Raw genomic sequence first — 22,607 nt, forward strand, 5'->3', positions numbered from 1 at the left:
GCTTGTTCTGTAGTCTGGTCTGCAGAGGGTTACAGGATAGTGATTATCCTGGAAGCCTTCCTGGAACAAGATCTCTTTGCATAAGGTCATGAAATGAGGGATCCAGGTGGCAGAGAGCAGTTGTAGATGGGAAGATAGGGGATGCACAGAGGCAGAGACACAAGTCAGCAAGCCCCACATGTGACACGTGACATACAGAGGGGAAGGGGAAGAGGTAGGAAACGCGGTGAAAGGGATCAGATCTGTTGGTTCCCTTTGTCCCATGACCACATTGCTGCACAGAACATTACACATTTCCAAGTTGGAACAGCTAAGGTAGAAGGAAATAGAGTAAATGGTCTTGGCACAAATGTGAGGCACTAGCAAATCAGTAAAACCAATCACATGGTTTGCTTGCTTTTGTTTCCAATCTCTGTTCTCCATGCCCAAGAGCAGCCTGCCTGTCATATCAGGTTAGACATTCTCCCTTTGAAATTATGCATTCACAGATCTTAAGGAAGCTTTCAGATAGAAATGTCATTACTTTAAAAAAAAAAAAAGTAATGGCCTAATCATCTCCTATTTTCGCTTCTATCTGTAGCATAGCTCATGTGCACTAATGTACTTAAGGCTCACCAGAGGACTTGGGAACTGACGAGGAAAACAATTTGACTCCTAAAGATCCCGGACTTATCACCCCCCACCCCCCACCCCTGGACACTGGCTTTTCAAATTGTCCATGAGAAGTTTTGGGTAAAGTGAATTAATGAGTAACAGCATTTTATGAGTACATGCAATTTTAGGTTTATCTGACTTCATGCACTGGCCTCCCTGCTCCACAACCCATAATCTTTTCCCTCATATATGTTTTATGATGGATTTTTCAAGGATTTAAAAGAAAAGTTTAAAACTTTCACTCAAGCTAAGGTTCCTTAATTTTTATTAGTAATTTCATTGGCCAGGATGTGTTACAGGGACAAAAAGCAGTTTCAAAATTGCTGGCTCACTCTCGTTGCCTGCAAATAACTCTCAGCCTAGCAAAGAAGGTTTTGGTGTTGTGACTGTCTCCAAAGATACACTTATGCTAGTATGTAATTCCCCTATTCTCCCCCTTACCCCCACCCCGCCCCAAGTGGACCACATTTTCTATTTCCCAGCTATAAGAAGACAGGTTCTGGATACTGTACAATGAACATAGGTTCAGTATGCTTAATGCTATAGTATTTCCACAAATATATACATTAGTGAGGATTTTGTAATCACCGTTTAAAATTATCTGAAGGGTATTTTCTAGGTGACTTTCTCCTTCTCATAAAGCAAAAGCCCTTCTGAAACAATGACACCATCCCCTACTTCATGTGTTCTAATTTCAGGTTTTCATGAATTAATTTCAAAAAAATGATGGAGGCCACCACTGTTTAACATTTGTCTGAGCAGGCTCCATGCCAACACAAGAGCCCATCATGCTTTGCTGTTAAGCTTTACTAAACAAAGACGTGAAAACGGGGGCTACTGAGACAGAACTTCCCCATGAGTCAGTAGCCAGCCAAAGATCTCATGGTTCCAACTAATTAGCCTACAGCCTTTCACATCTAGTTCTGCTTTTTGAGTATCTTTTAAGAGTCTAATTTCTGGTCAGGAACTGAGAAAGCAGGGTAGATTCTACTTCTGTAGGATCCGTAGTGGTGCTAGGCAAGATACCCATGTTAACAGGGGAAGAAAAAGTGGCTGAGCCCCAGAATCCCAAAAAAGAGAACTCGTTCTCCTCAGACCCCATTCTCCTCTCTCCCTGCTGAGGTTCCAAAGGGAAACAATATATGAGCAGAGAGCAAGGCCAGGCAAAGAAAGACATACTGTTAATGGAACTCCTGACTCAGACTCTCCTGGTGAGCTGGCTTGAACTACAAGCACTCTTGGCAGAGGGACAGTTCTTAAATGTGGTCACACATCAGTGTCACCCAGGTAGGTTTGGTTTTGTTCTGAACTGCAGTTTCAAGTCTCATCTCAGACTTATTTCCAGGGGTGGGGGCCAGGATTCTGTATTTTAAAAAGCATGGCATACTGACATGTCTTCTCCTGCCCCCATCACCACTGGCATTAGGGGACCACTAATATGAGTTGGAAGGTGTTAAGGCCAGTAGTGTGCTGAAACTAGCTTGTACCAGCTCACAAAGCTGACTGTTGAATTTTCAGGAATTTTGCAAACCCTTATCAAAAGTTAATTATATAAGCTTACTATTAAATAAATTATATCCAAAACAAAGCTAATATGCAAAGCTCATCATGTCCTCATCACTTACTACATTTTACTATTATCTATGTTCTTGAGGTTTTTACATCTGTTGTATACGCACTGGTGGGAAATGCTATATAATGGTGCATGGCCATGCATCTCTTCCCAACTCCATGTTCAGTGACAACACATTGGTAGCTTGACATCAGAACATTTATATCATGGAAATCAGCAAACGCTAAAAAATTAGGGCTTGATTTATTGTTGTCTATAAAGTGATGGAAAAATATAAATAATGCAGGTTAAACTTTAAAATATGTCATGCCTGTAGCTGGTACATTGTGAATACATTCCACAATGTACATTCCACAAAATTTGAGGAAATGTTCTTTAAATATTTGAAAATTGTCTGATTTTAGAAAGGATGCTACTCTCTTCATTAACAAACAAATGAAATTCCATAATGACATCTTTGTTGTTTTAACTATCATCTTACTCTTTCATGTAAAGAAAAACATCAACCAACATTCATGTCAGGAACCAGACTTATTCATCAACTTCAATCATAACTTGGCTACAGATACAGGGCTTCCAAAAAATCAATGAAAGCATTCTTTTGAGAACTGGTGAGCTATAAAAAATTTACAACAGAGTATTGTACATTCTATTGGGTGTGAATTGTATATTTTATTGAATTCTTACTGTATTTATAATATACTGTTTAATAGTATTGTATATTCCATTAAATTTGCAAATTGTATAAATTATTTTTGTATATCGGTAGGATTTCTAATAGACTTACATTGGATTATATACGTATATACATTTGTTTTCCAGAGAGCTGGTTGTTAACACATTTACCAGCACATCTCTGCCTCTAACGCAAGAACAAACACAGGCTGAACAGCTTCTATGCCTTCTATCCTATAGGCCCACGCCCTTAACTCAGCTCTTCAGTTTACCATTCCCCTGTCAAGAAAAACACAAAGAATTGTACAAGAACACAAATCAAAAGGAAAAGAGATTTTCCTGAAGATGCAAAGCAGATAATTGAATCCGCCTAATCCAGCCTTTCCGAAGGAGGCTGTCTTCCAAGTAGGGGCAGCTTTAGGCTGATCTGACCACACATGCCATGTGGAAAAAAACAAGAGAATCCTAACAGGTGGCAGGCAGTCTTGGCACCATAGCCTAAAAAATGTCCTCCCCCTTGAATCCACATCAGTGGCTCCTCGGGAGCAGAGGAGAGGTGGGTAGAGGTGTCAAAGTAGTGAACAAGGAGTCTGATCTTTTGTCAAATTTGGAACATGTTTGGGGTACATAAGGGTTAGTGAGCATCTCCACCTTTCACCAAGCAAAGTGTACATGAATACTGTCATTGCTTATGATTTAAACATAACTTTCTAAAGGTGAAATAAAATGCAATTACCAAATCAAGATGTATAGAAATTTAAAAAATTCTGTTGCGTGGTAATCTTCTTGTTTGAAACTTTAGGCCAATGCCAATAGCCAACACTAACTACTAAGGAGTTTCCTTCAGTGCCGGAAAAAAAAATTGCAATGAAACTTTAAAGTTTTCTTTTAACAAAATTTGTCCCTGATCAAATCAGATCTCTGACTGTCCATGTTACTGGTGTGTCCTAGTCCATGAATCTATTCAATATTATGAGCACTTTTACATTTACCACAGTCTTATCCCCCCTCCAACTTCTTAATTTTTCTTTAAAAACAAAAGAAGCAAAAGATCTGTTATTTTTATCTGAGTACCATGTGGTAGAAACTTCTACTAAAGAGTCATCCTCCAATTAAAGTGTGATTTTTCAATTATGAAAAAACACAATTGATGCAGATAAGGAGTCTTCCGGTAAATTCCTTTTGAATGTCTTACGGTATTGCAAACATAAATGCACAAAAAGACTTCTCTAACTTCCTAATAAAAGGTGAGTCAATTCTACCATCATAAAAATGTTCACATATTTACCCACCATAAAAGGGAAACTGGCCTCAGAACATCTTAGAGAAAACACAATGTTATGGGCTAGTCCTGACAAATGCTAATAATTCTACTTAATCAGTATGTTCTTGAAACCTAGGCACAGAACTGCTCCAACAAGATTCCTCAGGAATGTGTTTGGTGAAGGTGAAACTGACATATTTAGAGGCTGCGAGAGATGAAGAGTGGGAGAAACCCAATCATCCTGGCATCCTACAAGGTATGAGCCTTGTGTTATATTTTACAGACTAATAACTGCATCGGCGATAGTAAGGATGAGGGTGGAGGAGCAATACACTTCAAAGAAAAACATATTCAAGACGCTTGCAAAACAATCTGGGGAAAATCTAGGAGATATTTCTACTTACCAAGCTCTGGTATCTGTATAGAAAGAACATGTACTTTCAACCAGAGAGACATTTATTAAATTAAAATTTATTAGACATTTTTCCATAGCTTGTTATCTCATAGCAAAACTAAAGGACTTTTTGGTCATCACCCAATAACTTGCCCTCTAAATGAGAACACTGAGGTGTTTTCCTGTTGGACCCCTAATTATTGATCCACACCACTTACCACCTCTTCGTGAATCAGAAGGTTAAAGGAATATATCATTCATTAATATTAAAATCTAGAGGACATTAAGATTTCTGTGGCTTTAGCTACAGACTTATTTCTGTAATATTCTTTCTATAGGCCTGTAGCAGGTGCTACCAAGGAGTTCAGCAAGGTGTTTTCACTACATTAATAGGCATTTCCCCAACTCGTAAGTCTTTTTAATGTGCTAACCTCCAGGATTTCCTATTAAATTGATGTTTTAAAAAGAAGAATCTCTTGTGAGGCTCTGGGACCAACCTGCTTGTCTGAATCCTGTCATCGCCACTTGTTAGCTGTGTAATCTTAGACAAGTTACTTAACATGTCTTTTGTGAAATGCTGATAATACTAATACCTATCTTACAAGGTTATGATGAAAACTTCTGAGTTAATAATACATATAAAACATGGAGAACAGTGCCTAAAACACACTAAGTCAGCTATTACTATTGTATTATTATATTTTCATGGTCAGCATACATATAGTCTGAAGAAAAGGTCTGTATGTACTTAGTGGGAACGAAGTTAACTAGGTAACTAGAAAACTATATTGAAATATCTACCTAGAAAATAAGAGTACTGTAGAGAATTTCTCAAATGACACTTTAAAAACATTAATTTATTTTACCAGTTTTTCCATTTTTAAGACTTTTTAGGAAGCTATTCCTCCCAATATTTTCCAAAGTTGTGATGACTCATTCAGGAAACTAAACACACAAAAGCCCCGTGACCCGACTGAATATCAAGTTTCCAACTTTGCCTAATTCATAGGCTCATTCATATACTCTCACCTGCAAGGAATAATGACTTTAAGCATTCTCTGGAAAAATGACTAAAATTGAAATTTAAAAGGACAGAGTTTGCTCTCAGGAACACTTACATCTATACATCTTAGCATCTATTTCCATTCTTCTAAAGTTGTATCAAAGCACAGGTTTAAAGAGAATACCTGGAAACTCATCATGATATTCTAATTAGTATTTAATTAACAGGTCGAGATAAGATACATTCTTATTAATTCATCAATAGTTAATAGATGATTTGGTGTCAAAATGGAATGCCCACAAATTATTTACTAAGTAATGAGACCTAGTTAACGGCGGTGGCTGTGTAGCATGGCAAGAGCTACATGGTGCCCACTGATGAGTAAACTTGGCTTCCACTTCACAAGCATTCGTTCTCAACTAGTAAATTTAAAGAACAAACTAGCTTGATATTTAGCATTAGAAATACCGAATGGTAAAACTTGATTTTTTACCTGCTCCTATATTTTTGCTCAGCTGGAGAACTCGCAAGATGATCCTCATGCCCTGAAAATAAATTTGACGGACGGTCCCTTGAGAAGCAAAACAATGGGTGTGAAGATTACCTAAAGAAGTGGCTGTCCTGGCAGATGACTTATTCCATTAACAAAATGCATTTGCACACACAAGACACCTTCAAAAAAGTAAGGCCTGGAGAGGAGGTAGGAGAGTGGAGGTATGAAAACACATTTCCATCATACAAAGCGTGACTGTTTGTTCCAAACTGAGCCTCTTTCTTTAGGGATGATGAGCTGGCAAAGAGTATTTTCTGTGCGAGCAGTAGGGGGTAAAGCTCTCTCTGCCCGTGCAATTTGCCACTAGGTAGCTTTCCTCCCAACTAAGTTTCTAAGCTTTGTTGGGATTAAAGTACCTGTAATAGGTACAGGTACTGAGTCAAGGTCATGGAAAATGAACTGCTGAGCTTGTATAACAAGTGCTAAATATTTGGTTACTAAAATTAGAGAAACCAGAAACCATAAGGAGCTGGTTATAACCAGTCATGTAAAAACCTCGTTCAAATGTTACCTCCTCTGTGACGCTGTCCTCTCAACCCAGGTCCTATGCACAGACTCTTGATTATTGCAACTCTGAACTGCATTTCATTTATCTGTAGTTTAAGCTGCTTGAGGGTAAGGGCCATTAGCTATGAATCCTCAGTGCCGACACACAATAGATGCTCACCATTGTTGAATGAATAATATCTCAACATCTTCTTTTGTTTCACAGTTTAATCAATGTTTCACCTAACAAACAGGGGAATTTATTTGAAATAATTCCTACCCACAAAGTAGATCTAACATAGACTGCTATCCCTTACTAAGATAGCTTATCACTTGGAGTTATTCCAAATTACAAGATCGCATTTTATTTCCCAGCCTGTCTGGTTCGATTGTTGTGCCAGCCACTAATTAATTTCTCAGATTCAACTGTACCCTTCAATGCCTGCTCTGAACTTCTGCACTAGTCGATGATTCTTCCAAGCATTTCCCCTTTACAGCAAGCACAATAAATTTCTCAGAAGGTGCCTGGGAGACGTTGCCAATTCTAGCTGCTGCTGGACTGCTCAGTGGGCGTACAACACCCAGTGATGCTTTGCCCCTGCCTTGTGCCCAGAATGGCAGCCCCAGCTCAGCCTGATGACCACCTTCCCACATAGTCCTCCCCACACAAACAGCAGGTGATCCAGGCCTCCCACCAGCAGTGGCACTGTGACCCTCTCAGCTGAGGCTGACCCGCGTCCTGGAGGGTGGCTTCATATTTCCCTGGAGACTGCAGACAGATCTGTGCTGGGCAATGCAACGAACTTCTCTGACACCCAGGGGGCTGCAAATATTGGATGCTGACTGCTAAGGTGGTCAATATAGAAGGCTTGACCCTGAGATACAGCTGTCAATATAGAAGCCTGGACTTCCAAAATAAAAAACTGAGGTAATTAATTACCTTTGGCTCTGAACTTGGACCAAAGATATTGATTAAAGTAAAATGTTCTATATCATGTTTTTTATCCTTCGAGAAACTAGGCCCCTAATTTTTTTAAGCTTCTATTTTTCTAAGCCTTCTATTTGGAGGTAGAAGTTACAACCCTTAACTTCAGCATCGCAGGTTAATAGTTGTCCATAATGAAAACAAAAATTCCTCAGCACTTTCTGCATCAATCACCAGAAAGGCATAGAGCAAACTACTATACTACAGAGAAATAGGAATTAAGAGTGGCCATGTAGTAGACACATTTTATTACTGAAGAACAGGACCTTCCAATTATTGCAAGTAGAAAATGCTATCTGTTAGTACAGAACTATACCTGCAGCAATAGCACAGCCTAGAAAGTTATATACTGCAGTGTGGTGAGCTTGAATTTTGGCACTTGCAAAGACTCATTTTATAGGTAAGGGAATATTGAGGCACAGAGATCAAGTTTTTACCAAAAGCACAGTAATTTACAGATAAAGTTGAAACTAGGCTTAAAATACTCTTGATTTAAGCATGCAAATTTGGGAAATGAAGGGCTTCCCTGGTGGCGCAGTGGTTGGGAGTCCGCCTGCCGATGCAGGGGACACGGGTTCGTGCCCTGGTCCGGGAAGATCCCACGTGCCGCGGAGCGGCTGGGCCCGTGAGCCATGGCTGCTGAGCCTGCGCGTCCGGAGCCTGTGCTTCGCAACGGAAGAGGCCACAACAGTGAGAGGCCCGCATATCACACACACACACACACAAAAAAAAAAAAAAATTGGGGAAATGAAGTATGTACTAAAGACCAGTAGGTCCATTTGATAAGGATAGTAATTTATTAATAATAAATTATAGCTGCCTGATAAATGCCATAAGAAGTGTAGAACAAGTGCAATTTATGTGGTTAAAAATTTAACATATTCATATAATACTTTATGCTTTATAAAGTGCTATGACTAATATAATTTAATCTGACCATAGTAGCCTTATCTTTAAAAGACCTATTTTTTTAGTTATAGGAGTAATAATTTCATAGACTAAGAAATTTCAGAAAAAATAAATTAGGTGTGAATAAAGGAAAATCATAATTAATGATTTTGCTAATAATTTCTCAACTTTTAATAAAAGCCCAAGTTTCTCTTAACTGTATATATCATATATAGAAGAGGTTAAATTAGAGGTTTAAAAAGTAGCCACTTTGCTAGGAAAAATAAGGTTGCTTGGATTTGTTGCAAAAAATATAAGTAAGTAAATGTGAAAGTAAACTTTGTATGGTCAAAGAAATAAAAGACTGCCACTAACAGAGGCAAATGGTTTTTCAAAATACATCTCTGTACCCTACAATTCCAATTCAATGTTGTCTTCAATATTACAAGTCTAGACAAACCACACCTTCCTTCAGTCCTCCCCATCCCCATCTCTTGCAATCAACAGACACTAGAAAATAAATTTTAAAACTCCACAAAACAGGGCTTCCCTGGTGGCGCAGTGGTTGAGAGTCCGCCTGCCGATGCAGGGGACGCGGGTTCGTGCCCCGGTCCGGGAAGATCCCACGTGCTGCGGAGCGGCTGGGCCCGTGAGCCATGGCCGCTGAGCCTGCTCGTCCGGAGCCTGTGCTCCGCAACGAGAGAGGCCACAACAGTGAGAGGCCCGCGTAACGCAAAAAAAAAAAAAAAAAAATCAAATGATTTTATTAGAAAACTGTTGTGTTTCCCATTTACAAAAAATTTAAACGTTTCCTGAAATATACCACTTGCTGTACATAACTTATCAGAATCTTAACCTTTTGTACACTGATGATGGGGGCCATGGAGGGTGGTGTTTTGGACTGGGAAACTGCATCATTGTTGCTCCATTATCCGATAGCACACACGCACCCCACATATTCATAATATACCACAGCAAATGAACATGTCGAATATTCTTAAGTTTCCCCCTTCTTTAAAGCCCCTGACCTGGTACAGAATCTAATCAATGGACACTTTCATTATAGCAAAAGCTTCCAGCTGGTCCTGCTGATGGCTGTCCTCTCCGTTCTGACCTACCTTGCATATTGCGGCCAGGTTAACCTGAAAGTAATTCTGCCCTGTTACTTCCTTTTTCAAAAGTCAACAAAAGTTTCCCATTAATAACGCCGCATTTAAAATAATGGTTAATTCTTACCAGCAATACGCTTGGTTCTTTCGTTTCCTCACTTCACCTGAGACAAAGTCCATCATGATGCAATGAGTAATAAGGACAAATTTTCCTTGAAAACTGAGAATTGTCCGTTTTATTTTTCTCCCACACTCTGACTACAATATATTAACTCACAGCACCACCTATCTTTCAATAAAAGGTTAGGACACTAGTTTTACTTTTAGTATAATGCCCAAACATCTGGCCTGTACAATTTAGTGTGAAATTAAGTCTAAAATGCAGAAAGGAAAAAATAAAAAATCTAAAAATAGAAGTTCCATTTGACATGTATACAAAACACTTATACCAGTTTGTATCAATTTCTTTTTTTTTTTTTTTTTTTTTTGGTATGCGGGCCTCTCACTGCTGTGGCCTCTCCCGTTGCGGAGCACAGGCTCCGGACGCGCAGGCCAGGCGGCCATGGCTCACGGGCTTAGTTGCTCCGCGGCATGTGGGATCTTCCCGGACCAGGGCACGAACCCGTGTCTCCTGCATCGGCAGGCAGATTCTCAACCACTGCGCCACCAGGGAAGCCCTCAATTTCTTAGTAACGTTTCAAACAAAGGATTCTGGCCAGCAGTATACTGAAGATTTTAATCTGCCACAAAATAGTCAGTGAACAAACTGTGCCTGAGGATGTTAACTCGAAGTCGCAATCAGGGAGAAGCAGGGCCGTTTAGACTTATAAATTCTAATATTCATTGATATTTTCATGCCCAAGTGTTAACTAGAATGTGTGTTGCCTTCTCCTTAGAAATCCTCCCAACATTTTGGTCATTTTCCTTGTTTAAATTTTAAAAAAAAGGGTATAAAATTTCATTTTCATATGCTCTCAGTGTGATCCCTATCGGTACGACAAATAAGTATAAATTTATAACGTGGAAGACGGCCTGCTCAACCAGCACACAGTTCATCCTCTGTTTAAGGATCCCAATCAAGACACCATACCCCTTTCTCAAATCAGTGTTATTCTCTGACCTCACGCTGCAACAGAACTATTTTTAGAAATGACGATTTTCTTACATAAACCTAAGCAGTATAGAAATATTATAGAAAATATTTTTTGGTCAGAATGAATGGGCATTTGTACCAACAGCTGAGAAGTCAAACCAAGAAAAGTCAAACCGTGAGAAGCAACTGACTATACGAAAAGCCTTGGCTGTGATGCCCATGAAGAATGAAAATGTCTTGAACTTACAGAGCATTTCTCCTGTGCAGTCCATGTCAGCTCTGTAAGGCAGGCAGGGGCGGGTCTCACCGCCCATTTCACCTACAGGGAAACAGATGACACAGTTTAACCATGTCAGTCTGTTGGAAAAACAGAACTCTAAGCCAAGGGTGATTTACAGCTGTCTCACGTTCTATTCCTCAGATTTAAAAATTAGAAGAAAAAAAAATCTCAGTTAAAACGGATTGAAAATTATGTAACTCATGAAAGTTCTTTTGAAAACAGCATTTGGTTACAATTTTCAGTTATATGACAAAAGTTTTGAAGACTATTTTTAAAGAATAGCTTGTCAAAACTAACTGGATTAAGCATCTTCTTAGCAAGTGATATACTGGGGCTCTAATTATTTTAGAAAGCTCTTTTGTTAGAGCGTAAGTAGTTCATCACGTCACAGCATACAACTTGTGCCACAGTCTTTCTTCTGGTGGTTCTCATCAGCAGAGAGTAACACGACTCTGCGACTAGTTAATTAAATCACCATCCAATTCCAGTTACAGTTAGCTTGTCAGTCATAGCAGAGTTGTTAAAAGAGAGAAATAAGCTCTTCTAACCTTTACAACAATTAGTCAAATTTTCATATTATCAGTGGAATAAAAAGGATAGTTCTCACCTGCTTCACAGGCCTTCTATTCTTCCTGAAGTTTTACATTTCACATCCATTTTTCCCTAATGTCATATTACAGCTGACCCTTGAACAACGAGTTTGAACTGTGCAAGTCCACTTACACGTAGAGTTTTTTCAATAAATACCTAGTGTACTACTACCCGATCCCCGGTTGATTGAATCCCCAGATGCAGAACCATGGATATGAGAACCAACTGTAAACTTAAAAGCAGATTTTCAACTGCTTGGGATCAGCTCCCCTCACCCTCACAAGGGTTAACAGTGATTTTAAATTCCTTCTCTCCTCCTGTAGAATCCCTTTTAAGCTATTCCAGGGAAATTACTTAATATTCTTCCAGGTACTAAACTTCTGTGTCATAACATTTAAAATACAATAGGAATTGTTATATTTTCTCATATTTTATTGCACAGTATAAACTTGATTAAAATGCACTAAGTAACAACATGTGTTTAAATCAACACTAACTTAAAATGTTAGGTAGGAAATAGCATAACTTACTTTAATATATTCCAACTCAGTATGAAGGCGAGCAGTTTATTTCTGAAGGTTTAGATATTTTAACTGTAGTTTATTATCAAAGCAAACAAAATATTTTGGTCTCTTTCTTCACCTTTGATTCTCTTTAATTCTTCTTCTTTAGTTCACAGTGTCATAGAAGTGTAAAATAAGACTGATAGAAACCACTCTAAAACATATGGCTTTATATACATAAAAAATTCAATAATGTTGCCACAACCCCTAATACAGAGTGATTCTTATTTATCTACTAGTATCCAGAATAAACTTCTGTACATATTAAATTGTTCAAGTATATCTAGAGCAGTGCTTATAAAAGTGACGTCCCATTCCTACATTAATAGGCATCTCTTTGAAGACCACTTCTAATTTCAACACAATTAAGGTAGAGTTCTAAAATTTTTTGATTTTACAACTTATCATACATCCTCAAATATTCTAAAATGCTCCAATGAGCCAGTCATCTACTTTTAAGTTACATCTGGCTGAACATCCCTTTTGTACAGCACCAGTGGTTAAATTAAAAATGCATCTCACTAATCAAATGTTCTCCGCCTTCCATTAGTTACAGTTTGTTATTTATTTATATAACACTGAACCCAAAATGAAAATGAAGACAACTCAGGTCAAACACTTTCACCCTAAATAAACATTTCATTCACCTCACACTTAAATACCTAATTGTTTTCCTATAGTGTATGTTTCTCAGTAACAATGATACAATTAACTAAGCCGAAGACCAACTTCTCATCTTTGAGGATTAGGCAAGTCGGATAGGATTCTCCAGGTTTGCTTTAAAACTTTCCAGAAACCTGGTAGCCAGTTCATCATCTACCACTCGGTTGTCACTGGACATTGTGACCGTTATGAGCTGGTGTTGCTGCAGTTTGGCATTACCCTCTTCATCCTGAGTGAGCTTCAGCACAGGTCGGAATCTCCCAACAGCCAAAATGCAGGCCTGAGGAGGGTTGATCACTGCAGTAAATTCATCGATGCCAAACATCCCCAAGTTGGAAATACTAAGGGAAAACAAAAAGCTCTGAAGATGGCATGTCCTTAATCAAAGAACCCTTTCCCTGAGTTATATATTTTTACTTTATTAAAAAACTGTGCCACAGAACCTTATTCCAAGTTACTAAAAGACCAAAGACAAAGAATACCATTTACAGTAGGATCAAAAAAAAACAAGTATCAACACACAAATATTATATCTAATGTAAACATTTATTCAGCATTGAACTCGAAGTCCTAGGCAGAGGAATATGGCAAGGAAAAGAAATAGAAGGTATGAAGACTAGAAAAAAGAAATAAAACTTTATTATTCACAGGTGAACTGACTGTAAAAAGAAAATCTAAGCCTCTATAGATAAACTAGTAAGATTAATAAATGAATTTAGCTAAGTCACTACATAATAAGTCAATATAAAAATTTATATGTATATACAAGTTGCTTTCATTAGAAAATAATACCATTTACAATAGTATACAAAATATCTAGGACTAAATCTAATGAAACATATATAAGATCTCTAAACAAAAAATTATAAAACACAACTGAAAGAAATCAAAGAACAAGTAAACAATGGTTTATAACATGCTCATTCACTGGAAGACTCAATGCTACAAGGAGGTCAATTCTCCTTAAACTTAAATTGACCAAACAATTCAATGCAATCCCAATAAAAATCTGAGCTAGTGTGTGTGTGTGTGTGTGTGTGTGTGTATGAAAAATGACAAGTTGATTCTAAAATTTATTTGGAAGTACAAAGCCAGGAAAGACAATCTTGATGGTGAACAAATTTGGAAGACTTTCATTATCATATATCAAAAGTTATAGTTTGCTGGTATTAAGCAAGGGAAGGACAAACAGGTCAATTGAAAAGGAGAGAGAATACAGAAAAGGACCAAACACACTTGGTTACCTTTTCAATGCTACAGAGAAGTAGTAATCTTTTCAATAATTGAGGCTTAGTCCATTAATTATCCACAAAGGGAAAAAAAGAGAATCGTGACCTCTACCTCCATATCAAAGACAAAATCTAATTTCAGATGAATTTCAACCTACATGTGAGAAGTTATAAAGCTTCTGAGGATAACACAGAAGAATAACTTCATGATTCTGGGACAGACAATAATTCCTAGCAGAAAACAGAGTACTAACTATAAAGAAAAATACTGATAAATAGGATTTTATTAAAGTTCAGAACTTCTGTTCATTAAAAAACACCATCAAGGGCTTCCCTGGTGGCGCAGTGGTTGAGAGTCCGCCTGCCGATGCAGGGGACACGGGTTCGTGCCCCGGTCCGGGAAGATCCCACATGCCACGGAGCGGCTGGGCCCGTGAGCCATGGCCGCTGAGCCTGCGCGTCTGGAGCCTGTGCTCCGCAACGGGAGAGGCCACAACAGTGAGGCCCGCATACCACAAAAAAAAAAAAAAAAAAAAAAAAAAAAAAAAAAAAAAAAAAAAAAAAACACCATCAAGAAAGTTTCAAAGGCAAGGTACAAAGTGGGAAAGGCATTTCAAATAATATATATCCTATAAAAGTCTGTGTATCGGGAAAAAGGAACTCCTATAAAACATTTTAAAAAACAGACACAAGACTTCAACAGGTATTTTATCTGACGAGTTACCAGATACCCAAATGGCTGACAGATAAATGAAAACAGTATTCAACATCATTAATTTGCATTTCTCTGACCACAAAGAGTACCACTACACACACCAAGATTCATTAAAATTTAAAACCTAACAATATTAAGAGTTAACAAGAATATGAAGCAGCGGGAATTCTCCATACACTGCTGATGGAAGAAAAAAATGGTAGAACCATTTTGGAAAACTATCTGGCAGGATCTACTAAAGCTATAAACCCAGCAATTCTACTTTCAGGTCTATACAACAAAAATATGTACATATAGTCACCATAAGACACTGACAAAAATGTTCACGAGCACCAAACTGTAAACAAAACAAATGCCCAACAGTGAAAGGGACACTAGCATATTTATTCAGCATACTACAGAATACTATAACGCAATAATAAATAAATGACTGCTTCACACAACAACATGCATGGTTCATCTCACAGACATTAATGTTGAGTGAAAGAAGTCAGACACTGCAAAATATGTATTTATGTAAAGATCAAAGTTGGCAAAACAAGAACTTTGGTGATAATTTTCAGAAACATGGTTACCCTCAAGGGGGTGAGAATTAGGAAAGGTAAAGGGAGGCTTATGGGATGCAGATAATGTTCATTATCTTGCTTTGGTTGGTTACACAGCTTTCTTCACTTTATAAAACATTCCAGCTACACTCAGTGTAGTGTACTGTAAGTTATACTTAAACAAAAATAGAGCTGATAATAACTCAAGAGTCTATGTGTTAATATCTTACCCCAAAGGACCTTAAAATAAATCACAAGTAGAAAAAAAATAGTTGACGTTTATAAATCTATTGTATGTCAGACCCTGAATGTCATTCTATGAACATCTAAATGGGTTAACTAGCTAACCATAATGGCTTCCTACTAGCTTTGATTCATATGAAAGACTAACTAGTCTGAAGAACATTTTCACATATTCTCTTGTCTAAATAAAGTATGATATTTAGCTTAAATTTTTAAAGAAATGTTTCAGAAAATAAATGAAAACAGGTTAACAAGGACTTCATAAGTCTTAAGTCGGTTTGATGCTATAAATAATTAAGTTTAAATTTTACCTAAAAGATCCTCCTTGGTATTCTTCAGGTAACAATTTTCCATCTCTAGCTTTCTTTGATAGAGCCTGAGAAAAATACAAACGGCATGACAAACAACACTACATTATATGGCTGATTTTGTCACTTAAAAATATTTTTATAGGGTGCACTCTCATCTTTGATATGCCTTGACTTGACTTTTATAAGAGACTATATATACATACATATGTATATATATATATATATATATATATATTTTTTTTTTTAAAAAATTATATATATATATAATTTTCTCTAACACACTTAAAAAAATGAGTAAGTCAGAGCACAGATAATCCAAGAAGCTATACACATGTGAATCAGAACTCTAGAAAAATCATTTCCCTTTAAAAGTTCTTCAAATATTGGAATTACCTTGTACACTATGCAGAATGTTTCAGTGTTTTTTATAGATACAGTGAAATTTTCCATTTTGCCTATAAAACTTTTTCTTGTAAGACAAAGTATTAGAAGAGCCCTTCTTGTTACTCTAGTAGCTTTTAAATAAATTATTCAACGGCAACCATCTCACAACCAACACATCGATTTTCATTTCAGTGTTTGCTTCTTTTTTACCCATAACATATATATAACTTCAAACAGTTGTTAAAAAAACAGAATTTTATAGTTACTTTTCAATATTATATGCATTTTCTGTATTGTCAGTCTTTGCAACTGATTTTTAAATGTCTGTTTAACATTCTAAATACTGCATCTGCCCCAAGTTAGTCATTTTCCTAGTGTTGTAACTTGGTTCATTTGTTTCTTTTGAATTCCTTCATATAAATTCTCAGAAATGGAATTACAAAGCCCTAGAAAATGAACTTTTTTGGGGGTTCTTGATCCTATAGCTAAAACATTTCCTGTGAGCTAGTCTACGCTGCTACAAGGAATGTAAAAATGTAGTAATTTCATATCACCCTTGACAAAACTGATGTCTAAAAACTTAACAGAGGGAAAGACAGATAACACTCTGAGAGCTATATGAGGAAAAGTAGTTGAATTTCCCTCTACTTGCAATTAACCACACATCTTAATTTTTATTTTTCAATGCTTCAAAAGCAAGGGGACAGAGACTGAGTCATTACATATGAAAAATTAATGAAGAATTACTTTATGACGGGGAGAGAAGAGATAAGCTACTGTCATTGGGTAGATGATATAAATCTGGGGTTTACTTAATATTCTGTATTGTATAGCTAACCAAAGGTACAATTACAATCCCCACTGAAAATTACTTAATTCTGAACCATAGATGATTTAATTTTTGAAAAATAAAACATTCTTTAAAAATCAAAAAACAATCTCAACATATCACTGTGACTTACTGCCAAATGAATCAATTATAGATTTATATTTGGATATAGTTACTTATAAAACTATTTAGATCCAGAATGAAAAAAATAAGAGATGAATTTAGACTTGTATAGTCCTTGGAATATTAGAAGTAGAGAGGACAATCTACAAATGCATTTCTCCTGCCTTAAGCAATATAATAACTTCACATGATCTGAACAAGCACATATCACATGAACTTTAAAAGGCATTTCTCTAAAGGCAGATGATCGTAACACATCCTGATGAGTTACCAGGCTACAACAAATAAAAAACATATTCATTAAAAAAAACAACAACAGATGACAAGCACACGTAATACACTTTAAGAAAATCTCTATAGACCCAAAACATCAGCAGGATATTCCTGTCAACGAACTCCTAAGAGTGTGGAATAAGAATAGATTCTGATGAGGATCACTGGTTTTGAAAGTAACCAATTCTCACTGGTATTTCCTGGGAATGTGAACTTAAAAATCAAGGCTCCTGTTTCCTGAACCATCCAGTTGACAAGACGTAATACAAGCTGACTAGCAAATATTTCTAAAATATATCACATGCCTTATTAATTCATTCAAAAAATTTACTGAGTACTAAGGAGCTAAACTTTGCCTCTGCCTCTTAAAACTGTTGAAGTTGGCCTACTGCCTGCGTTCCGCCTATTCAATGTGATGTTTTTGGTGAGAGCTGACTCTTCCATATTGGACACCAGGAAAAAGAAAGCGTTTTGCTTCTGGAATACCAAGTACTTCTAGTGGTCTCCATTGTAGAGAGGAAATGAATAAACTTTTAAGAATAAAATGCTGTGAAAAGTGAGGTCTGTCCATTACCACGTTGATAGAGATATAGTTTCAGCTTTAACTTTAAAGTTTATCTAAAATACCATCTCTAGAGTTTCATTATAGACTTTGGGAAGCAAAGCAGCCAACTTGAACACAGCTGGCCCTAACTTGTACGCATGTTATTTCTGAATTTTTAAATGTTAAATGTTCTTAAAATGGGTTGTACCTGGATAAAGGTTTAAAAGTCTATATACGTAATTGATAAGCACTTGGAAATAGCAAAAATATATATTACGCGCGTGCACACACACCCGTCTCACAGTGCGGCAGAGTACGCTAACCTACCTTCACAGAGTCAGCAATCTCTGGCAGAGCCTTAGCAGCAGCATCTTTGATGACCGGTGTAATTAACCCTTTATCTGTTGCCACAGCCACTGAAATGTCAATAAAGGGCAGTTGCTTTGGGCTCTCTCCATCCCAGCTTACATTAACACTTGGCATTTGCTAGAAAGCAGTAGAGAAAAATGTTGCTGAGGAAGTAGCTTTAGACCAAGGTTGTTACGGAAAAATAACCAACATTATTATGTAGTTTTGAAAGTGAATATAGCTAGACTGAAGGAAATAAATAAAACTTCGATTTGAAAAAAGTGGTTTGGACCTCTATATTAAATATCTTTTATGTTTGGGAAGAATAATTAAACAAACCATCTTTTTTGAAGCAAGCGCGAGGAAATTCTGATGACACACACGTTTTGATCTCTTTATATCATGGTTAAGAAAAGGGCTTCCTTTGTTAAACCTAATTGCTAGGAAGTATTTAACGTTTGTTAACCTTCCTGTCTCATATGATGACCGACATGACCTTGAGGAGAAGAGGGGAGGGCAGAGGGGTAGTGACATCCCACCACATTACTTCTATGGCATGAGGAAGCCTGACTTTCTAGTGCAGCCCTGGGAAATATTAGCAGGTCCTTAATAAATGACTTCCCTATTTAAGAGAGATTTCCTAGGCTTCATAAACATATGCTATATACTATATATGAGCACGTCTATATTTAATATACATACAACTACACTGGGGATGGAAAAAACCAGCGGAGATGACTCAATGCCCGGAAACAGTGTGTATTGATAATGTTGCCAGACATCACAGGAGAAAATGATGCTGAAAAACAGAAAGCAAAAACTAATTTCTTTTCTCAAAAATTCATTGCTTTCTTCAGAGTAAAATCCAAGCCTCCCAAGCATGTCATTTAAGCATGGCAATCCACAATTTGATTCCACCCAATCTAATTTTACTCCTGACCACTCCCCCGAAGATGAATTTCCACTTTACTCAGGCTTCTCACTCTTATGCTACACTCATTTCCATTTCACCACTGTTCAATTGCAATTTTCACTTCTTTCAAGGCTCAACTCTTTCATTCAACAATGTCACTATGTCAAAATATGTCTATCTCCCAGAAGATTTTAAATTCTTCATGGACAATGAAAAGAAGAAAACAAAACAAAACAAACAAACCCTCACAAATGAAGAATGTCTGGCAGATAAATTTAATTAGAAAGTTATGTAACAAAACCCTCTAGGATAAAGCCTAAGCTGTATTCAAAGGAAAATTCATCTTAAACTTTCTCTTTAATAAAAAAATAGTTATAATGAATTACACATTCAAGTTTTCTAACGATATTTCTAACCAAAATAAACCTAGGGAAATGAAGGAGGGAACACATAATGAAACAATGTAAAAGGAGTGATAAAGCAAATATGTAATAATAAAAGTGAGACAGAGTTCAGAATAAACCCAGGCATTGAGGACATTAAAATAATTATAAGAAACAAATTCAAATAACTCTAGGCTAATGAGTTTGGAAATCCAGGTGAGATGAATGATTTCCTGGGAATATGTAAATTTCTAAAATTGATTCAAGAAAAAGCTGAAAACCAAACAGCTTGATAATTATAGGGGAAAAAAATGGGAAAGCTGCCAAGGCCCCTTCCTCAAAATAGAACTAGGCTCAGATATTTTTACTGGTGAATTCTATAAAACTTCAAGAAATACAAATCTTTGTAATACTGAAACAAGCACAGAGAAAGGAAAGGGAAAAATACAACCAAATTCATTTTATGAAGCAAATGATTTAGAAAAAAGAAAAGCCTGAAAAAGCGAGCACACAATTTAAATTACAATTACTTACGGTTTCTGATACAAAATTATAAAATGAAATCTTCACAAATAGCTAATGGACCACTAGAGACTCACTTGAAGAAGGCAAGAATGATTCATAATTAGAAGATAGTTAATATAAATCAAAATAATTTGGTCAAAAGAGAAAAACCATACGAACACTGAGATACCAAACGACTGAAAAGGCATGTCTTCAAAATTCTCTATAGTTGTACTCTCCAAGAACTAAAAATAAATTCCTTATAAAAATACTTTAAATACAGTACTTAGTAAGCAGTGATGCAGAAAATAGCGTATAGTTATAGAAAGAAGGCATGACAGCAAATGGTGCTGAGCAGGGATTCAGGAAGCCTGGGCTTTGGATTTACATCTCCAGTCGGACGCCTCGCTGAACTGCAGACTCTGACATTCACTTGCTTTCCTGCCACCCCACTGGGACACTATGAGGCTTCCTGAACTTAATTTGTCCAAAACTGAAGTCTAGATTCCCTGCCTCAAACCTGCTCCTCTCCCAGTCTTAGTACATGGGAAATTCCATTCCTCCCACTGCTTGGACCAAAACCCTTGTCCTTCTTTCTCTCACATTCCACAGCCAATCCACCAGCAAACCCTGGTGGTTCTGCCTTTGAAACGTAACCACTTCCACCCTTGCCTCTCCACAAGCTGTGTTCCACACAACCGCCGCAGCAGGCTCTCCCTTTTCTTTTTAAAGTTTTAAGTCAGATCATGTTAATCCTTTGCTCAAAACCCTCCAAAGACTTCCTTCTCATTCGTAATAAAACTCCTCCTCCTTTCCATGGTCACCAAGGTCACCAAGGCCTCGTGTACTTCGGGACCCCCTTAGCCCCTCTCCCTCTTCTTTTCTGTTTAACCTCATCTCTTACCCTCCTACTCTCACTAACTCCACTCCAGGCACACTTCATCCCCAGCGCCATGTCTCTGGGTGACACGATCCACTCCTCACAGCCTCTGTGTTTGCTGTTCCTTCTGCCTGGAGCATCTTCTACCACATCTCTACATGGTTTTCTCCCTCTCTTTCCGCAGGCCTTGTCTCAATTATCATCCTGCCAGAGAAGCCTTCCTTGGCTGACTTTTGAAAATAACACCTCTAGTTCTTCTGTTCCCTTAACCTGCTTTCTTTTTCTCCTCAGCACTTTCACTATCTGACATACACATTTGTTTGCCTCCCAACTAGAATATAAGCCCCATGAGAGCAGAAATTATGTAGGTTTTTGCTCACTACTATATCTCTAGTATTTAGCACATGCTAGGGGATCAATTAGTATTCGTGGAATAAATGGTCTTTATTCTGCTGTAATTCGTTGTAAGCCTTTGTGATTTTCAGTTTCTCCATCTACAAAACTGAGTGAGATTAAATAACAGAATATTTTTAGCATTAAAATTATAAAATTTTTGTCACTTAAAAATAAGAGTTCTATTTATTATATAAAATCCCAAGATGTGAGACTACTTTGGAAGCCAAAATTATTTGGGGTTTGCTAACTTACTTTAAGGGTAACAGCTGCTGCCTTGATGATAAAATCATTTACTGATACTTTGATGTCATCTGAAAGAAAAACAAGTGTATTAAAATTAGTGTTCATAATAAAACTTTTAAATTAACCATTATGATTTCAAACTTTTAAATTATGAACTGCACTGACAAACAATGATAAAAAATATTACAGGTTTTGTTCACTTAGTCATGGTTCCTCTGAGTAGAAAAACTTGCCTTATATGAGGTCCTGGATAAATAATATTAACCACGAATATAAAAGTTTTCTCCTGATCCTGATTACAGTTCTTTTAAACTGCTCAGATATCATACACAAGAACTTAAAAGATACATGACAACCACAGTCAGAAAGAAAAGATCCAAGTCCCATGTCTTGAAAAAGACAAATGGTCTGTCCATGGCATATATAGTCAGGAAGTTTACAAGATGATTCATTTTTTTTTCCACATCCTTTTCAAACGTCCGTATTCTGTGTATTCTTTATAATACATGGATTATATTAGAACAGTGGTAGCTGTAGTCACTTTAAAGAAACAAACATAGATATATATATATAGAGAGAGGGGATGTTCAGAAATTTCTTTTTACTAACAAAGTGTACAATGAAAAAATTTAAGATCACTGCATTAAATAAGAACTGTTTTTTAACTTAACAAAACAGGATATAGCAAATGCCAAAGATGAAGCAATGTTGGCGTGGGTCTTAATGCAATAAATAAAATGAAGTTCTCTGTCTAGTTTTATGGTGAATCCATTTAAATAAATTTCCTTCCGGTATAATATTTTAAGATAAAGCTGGGGTCCCCTCCCTTCCCAAAGAGCTGATCTTAATGAAAGCATTTGGTTTATACCTCTGCTTTTCCCAGTGCATATGGAAGTGTTGAAAATGTAAACTACATTTGATTCTTTATTGCAAGGGCTTCTATAAAAAGACTTTAAGATCGGTATCTAGT

General features: G+C 36.9%; 1 protein-coding gene across 4 annotated transcripts in view; it reads right to left on the minus strand.

Annotated features, from left to right (window-relative positions):
• Positions 1–12,181: 12,181 nt before the first annotated feature.
• The window catches only part of PDHX (pyruvate dehydrogenase complex component X), a 79,658-nt gene continuing 69,232 nt past the window's right edge, over positions 12,182–22,607 (minus strand). For all 4 annotated transcript variants that reach the window (XM_059069729.2, XM_067038023.1, XM_067038022.1 and 1 more), the window contains exons 8-11: positions 21,647–21,705; positions 18,298–18,456; positions 15,818–15,882; positions 12,182–13,115 (exon numbers count right to left, since the gene is read on the minus strand). In XM_059069729.2, the coding sequence (XP_058925712.1) occupies positions 12,857–13,115; positions 15,818–15,882; positions 18,298–18,456; positions 21,647–21,705 (542 nt within the window). In that variant the 3' untranslated portion in view covers positions 12,182–12,856. The remainder of the gene's footprint in view (positions 13,116–15,817; positions 15,883–18,297; positions 18,457–21,646; positions 21,706–22,607) is intronic.

This window comes from Kogia breviceps, chromosome 7, assembly GCF_026419965.1.
Source record: "Kogia breviceps isolate mKogBre1 chromosome 7, mKogBre1 haplotype 1, whole genome shotgun sequence".
Lineage (NCBI taxonomy): Eukaryota > Metazoa > Chordata > Mammalia > Artiodactyla > Physeteridae > Kogia > Kogia breviceps.